The 5,715-nt window shown below is 60.8% G+C and overlaps 1 protein-coding gene across 1 annotated transcript in view; it reads right to left on the bottom strand.

Moving 5' to 3' along the window:
* Positions 1 to 1,279: 1,279 nt before the first annotated feature.
* The window catches only part of SKI (SKI proto-oncogene), a 67,708-nt gene continuing 63,272 nt past the window's right edge, over positions 1,280 to 5,715 (bottom strand). The window contains exons 2-3 of the mRNA XM_044913808.1: positions 5,290 to 5,520; positions 1,280 to 4,485 (exon numbers count right to left, since the gene is read on the bottom strand). Of these exons, the coding sequence (XP_044769743.1) occupies positions 4,297 to 4,485; positions 5,290 to 5,520 (420 nt within the window). The 3' untranslated portion in view covers positions 1,280 to 4,296. The remainder of the gene's footprint in view (positions 4,486 to 5,289; positions 5,521 to 5,715) is intronic.

Here is a 5,715-nt window from a genome sequence, read left to right as displayed (position 1 = left end):
CAGCCCTCGGCTCACACCCATGGCTGCAGGGGTGCCCCTGGGACCCCCAGCAGGCCACAGTGGACAACTGTCCACTTAGGAGATCCCAGAAGACAGCAAGGGGCAGCCCTCCCAACAGAGTGCTGGACAGCGCCCTGGACATTGGGCAGAGGTGGTAACAGGGGGCCCACACCCCAGGTGTCCAGCCCCACCCAGGAAGGGGGCACTCAGATTGTGGCCAATGGTCCCACAGCTCCCTGGGAGACCACCCCCGAGAGGAACAGGGAGCCAGGCACAGGTGACACCCAGGTGATCGAAGGGGCGGTGGTGGAGGGGGCTGGGCTCTGCTCTTGGGGTCTGAGTCCCACTGCGGTAAGCTTGTCATCCATGCCTCCGAGCCCAGCACCCCAGGCAGGGCCCCAGGGCCTGATAAGCAGCAGGAGGGGACAGAGGTAGGGGCTGTGGTTTCGGGCCCCGCTTATAAACCGTCTGCCTTCCCTCCTCTGCCTTCCCTCCTCTTCCCTTCCCTCCAACTCAGCCTCTGTGTCGGACCCTAGGTGGCACCCCACGAGCGGCTGGGATCTTGGCCTCGGGGAGCCCATGAATGACAGGCAGAGGCGAGGGTGGTGGGCGTGGAGGCTCTTCCTCCTGGTCCCCACTGTTCCCGCTCCAGGCCTGACCTGGGCAGGAGCCTGGAGCCCAGGTAGAGTGGGTTTTTCCAGGCTGCCTGGGTGGGGTGGTCCATACCCCAGCCAACCCTGCACCCCTCCCTCGGGGGGCTCCTGAGGACTGCTGGGGCTGCGTGTGCAGCTGGGGGCTGGACATTGGGTTTCCCACCGCCCGGCTCTCCAAATGACCTCCACGTGACCTTGGAGGGACGGCTGTGGAGCTAGCTGGGAGGCGGGACATGGGCAGGGACGGGCAGCTGGGAGAGGCGGCACCCCGGCGCCCGGCACCGTGGCATCGTCATGCTGCTCCCTCAGGATGGCACGCTGGGGCCCAGGGCCCCCGCACCACCTGAGGGGAGCTGGCCATCTACCCTGGGGGACAGGTCTCCAGGCCCTGGGCACGGTCCCCTCCAGCTGCTATCTGTGGGCCCCAGCCGGGTGGGACCTAAACAGACAGCAGCCAGCCAGGGCGCTGCCCACCGAAGCCCCACGTCACTCTGGGTCGATGGAGACCAAAGGTCCGCAGTCTGACAGGCAGACAGACACCCCCGTGCCCTCCCTGGGCTCAGGCCCAGAGGGTGACCCGGGGGGACGGGGTGGGGGCAAGCACGCTGTCCTAGGCATACTCTCAAAGTCCTTTATTGTACAATGTCATCTGTTTGGGGGAGGGGCGCCAAAGGACTAACGGGTACACAGCGAAGTAGATAAATATGCCAAGCTTTTTCTTTTTTCTTTTTAAATCAGGCATTTATAAACAAGAAAGCATACATTAATTACATAAAAATAGTTTTCGATAGTAGAGTAAGTCATCCTGTTGTTATTAGCAGCAGCGAAGGAGGGAACGCGGACAGCGATGCAGACGCTCCTGGCGGATGTGAGGGTTTTTTCCTTACTTGAAAAAAAATGTCGCTTGTGACTCCTGACTTAAAGCAAGAACAAGACGGCCTCTCGAGCCTGGTGGACGCGGTGGGTAGGTAGGTGGGTGGGCAGGCGGGCGGGCAGGGGCAGGGAGGACGGAGCCCAGGGGTGGGGGGCTCAGGGGTGCCATGGGGGCTGGCGGAGGGTCCGTCCCCTCGGGCAGGTGAGCTGTTCTTCCTCAGTTCAAAACAACCCAGAAAACAAGACAACTACCAGGTAAGAAACGAGTTTCTGAGAAAGGAGCCACTGTATACGCGTGTGATACAACAGTGCCAAGGAACAGTATTTACAGGGGACTGTTTTTACATGGGGCTAGTTCTGTACGAAAAGCAGGATATTATGTGTGAGTTAGCTGCTCCAAAGATATGAATGTTATTGCTGTTGTTTTTCCCTTCGTTAAAAATCCTCTTTCAGCATAGAAATAATGAGTAATTAAACTGAATACACAATCATCTGGATAATGGGTATTACACACAGGGAGCGTCAGCAGCCGACAAGATAGACTCTTCTCCCTTCTGCAGAGAAACTGAACCGCAGCTGCACGAACGAAAGCCAGGTCTTGGACCCCCTCGGATGGAAGCGGCCAGAACGAGCCGATTGCGCCCCCACCCCCCCAGCTTCACCCAGGGAGCTGCCCAGGAGAGCCCGAGCTGCTGGTGCCCGGGGAGCCGGGGACGGCAGGTCCCCCCCACCCCAGCTCTGGCGGGCCGCAGGCCCCTCGGGCGGGGACGGGTGGGGATGGGAGGGGCGGGCCCGGGCGGCGGCGGCGCGTCCAGCTCTTCCCGACCTTCCGGGACGAAGCTGGCAAGTGGAGGCGTGGACCCAGCGGTCGAGATGGTGACCGGAGGCGGGCAGGGCGAGGGCGACGGGAGGCGGGGCCCCTGCACAGAACTCAAGAGAAGCTCACCGCCCTCTGGAGCCCCAAACCAAAAAGTGAACGGGTGGCCCCGGGGGGCCGGGCCGCAGGGGCCCTTTGATCTCTCCTGGCAACAGAGCACCGCAGCCCAGAAGCACGAGGGCACACTTAAAGCCTGCTCCGACGAAATCATTTAGTTTCCCTTGAAGAAATGACTGAAAAAACACAACTCTGGAAAAACAAGGCTAAACACAGCATTCTGAGTGTTGTGTAGCACAACCGGCCCCTTCCAGGACCCGGTAATAATGCCCATCGATGGGTATACATACGGCAGAGGTTTAACATTCCATGCATACAGATTTCATAACTGCAAAAAAAACAAAAGCAAAAAAAAAAAAATCCAAACAAACGCTGCATATATATGGTGTCCCTTTTGCATTGCACTTTAGAAGGGGGGTCCAGCAGCACCTGCGCCCCTCCCCCCAGTAAACCACGGGCGAGAACCCTGCAGATGACATGGTCACCAAGCCTCTGCTGGTCGTGGCGGCGGGCGGCGCCTGCACCTGGGCCAGCAGTCTCCACCTCCGTCTGCGCTCACAGCTGCCTCGGCGTTAGAACGGGGTCAAGCGAAGAATTCTGGTAAGATCTTTCTCATGTACATAAATACCGTAATTTCAGGATGGGTAGCCGCCTCTCGTCTACTGGGAAATCATTTTTCAAGCTTGGGCATAAAAAACCTTATACAATTTGCATGAACAGTTGAGAGTAAACGAGATTATTTGGAATAAATGCAAGTAACTTATTCTGATAGTGGCAGATTCAGTCTAAAGACAGGTGTCTCGGGGGTAAAAAGACGAGTCAGGATTTGCTGTACAAGATGCTGGAAGGCACAGAACTACCCCCCGAAGTTCAGTTTTTGCATTTTCGTTTTGTGATTCCCTTGTTCAACCAAGCACCAGAGGGGGTTTCTAAACACTCGAGCACTTAGGATGTGGACTGCTCTATAAATGGGTTTGCAATATTTGAAAAGTAAAAACCTCAGTTAACTGGGGAATAAAAAGAGAAGGGAAGATTTTTGACAAAGTGCAGTTCTAAATATATGTTTAAATGAACAAACAAAAAGAAAAAAAAGTGAAGTAATGCTGTTTTGTTCCAACGCTGCAGCCTCAGTCCTGACGCGACAGGAGCGGGCCGGGGAGGGCGGCTGAGGCGGAGCAGGCCCGGCACTCACTGCGCCCCCCGGGGCTGCCTGGCAGGCAGGCGGGCAGGCGGGCGGTCAGGTGGCCCGGCTCGCCGTGCCCTCCCTGCTCTTCCCGGCGGCGGCACAGGAGGCCTGGGTCCTCATCGCTGAAAAAATAGACTCTGGAGAAAACCCTCCCTGTCCTCTTGCGGCCACGGACGAGCTGCGATGGCTTCGCGGGGCGGGGCGACTGCACCCCAGCTCCCTCAGCAGGTCCTCGGATGGCATCACGTGTTGGTGGGGCTTTTAAAAGTTAGTCATTAAAAAAACCTGTTGATTTTTCTGAGTATCAAGTCTTCTTATTGGTTTTAAATAGCTTATAACAAAAATGTAAATGTTAGAACGTTCCAGCAAGCAGAGGGCCGCTGCAGGCGCGGAGCCCTTGGCTCCGGCTGCGGCTGGGAACCCGGCTTGCGCATTTGAACTTGGCCAGTAGAAAATTTTGCAGTGGATTCCAAAAGTATGTGGTTCCAAACACTCGCTTGGTTATAGGCACAGTAAGACGTTGTGCTATGTGGACGTGGGGGTGGGCCCGCCGGCACGCAGAGCCCCCCCCCCCAGCCCCCGCTGGCGTGGGCCGCCCGCCCGCCCGCTCCCTGCGGCGTCCGCACCTCGGCGGCAGACAGTGGGCTCCGCTAGGGCTCCAGCTCGGCCGTGCTCTCGCCGCCTGCAGCCTCGGGGCGGGGCCGCGGCCACAGCTGCTCCTGCAGCTCCTTCACCACCTTCTCCAGGTGCTCGCGGGCCTCGCGCTCCCGAAGCAGGTCGGCCCGTAGCTGCTCGCGGTCCGCTTCCGCGTGCTGCAGCTTCACCTGCAGGTCCTCGATCTGAAAGGGACGCTGGGCGTTAGCGGCCCCCGCTCCCCGGCCCGGCCCGGCCTCCTTCCAGAGAGGGAGGCAGCGAGCAGAGCCTGGGAGAGCCTCTCAGGCGGCAGCATGACCCGCGTCCAGACATGGCACGCGCCCCAAGAGCAGCGGCCTGGGGGTACCCTGTTGATCTCCTGAGGCCAGACTTTCCCTCGAGAGCCTGCTGCCCAGGCCAGGCCCTTGAAGCAGAAGCAAAGCCAGAGGAGGAGGGGCTTCGGTGCCCTCTGGCCCCTTAACCAGGACTCTGGGCCGGGCAGGACGGCTGATCGGGCTGTGCTGAGACTTTCATAACCGCACACGGTGGGCGGGCTGCAGCCTCGGACCCAGGACAGGAGAAGCTGGGGCTGCATGGGGGCTCGTCTGCACCCCCGGGGCTGGCTCACAGCTGGCTCCTCAAGCAAAGCCACCACGGAAGGGCATGGCCAGGAGGGAAACAGTGGTGCAGAACTCCCGCACGGTGCTCCTGCCTGGCCAGGGGACCGCCTCCCTGTGGAGGACGGACCCCCGAAGCCCAGGACAGTGTGCAGTGCTCAAGTCAGCCTGCTGGGCCCCCACGGTCCCCCGAGCTTGCAGTGCGTCCCGGAGCTGCCAAAAGAGCACCTGCCACTTCCCGCCCAGACCTGGGACCTGCCACACAGCTGAGTCCGCAGGCGGTGTTTCGGGGCCCCGCACAGGCCTCCGTGCCCCCTCCTCCCCCCTGCCAGGCCCGGGGTCCTGCCTCCCAGGTGGTGCCCCAAAGACCCGCCACGAAGTCCCCGCCTGTACCTGGGCCGAGTACTTGGCGCGCAGGCGGCCGGCCTCGCAGCCCTTGTCGCACACCCGCACCTGACGCGCCTGCTCCAGCTCCCGCTTCAGGCGCAGCCGGGACTCGTTGGCCTCTCTCATCTTCTTCTCATTCTCGGCTCGGAGGCGCTCGATCTCCTTCCGCAGGTTGCGCTTGGCCTCCGTGGCTTCCCGCAGCTTCTCCTTCTTGGCCACACGCAGAAACTCCAGCTCCTGGGCGGGCAGGCAGCACACCCCGCAGGCCGGGGTCACCATCCAGCCCGTGCCCCCTCCAGGCCGCCCCTGCCCGCCACCTCCGCACAAGGCTGCCACCTGCCTTCCCGTTCCCACAGGGTCCCACGGCCCAGCGCTCCCCAGCCTACGGCCTGAGGTGGTGGCGGCGCCGCGCAAGCTTCAGCCCGGCTCACA

This window comes from Neomonachus schauinslandi, chromosome 4 (assembly GCF_002201575.2).
Source record: "Neomonachus schauinslandi chromosome 4, ASM220157v2, whole genome shotgun sequence".
Lineage (NCBI taxonomy): Eukaryota > Metazoa > Chordata > Mammalia > Carnivora > Phocidae > Neomonachus > Neomonachus schauinslandi.
The sequence above is the reverse complement of the archived record's forward strand: the minus strand, read 5'-3'. Positions and strand labels throughout refer to the sequence as shown.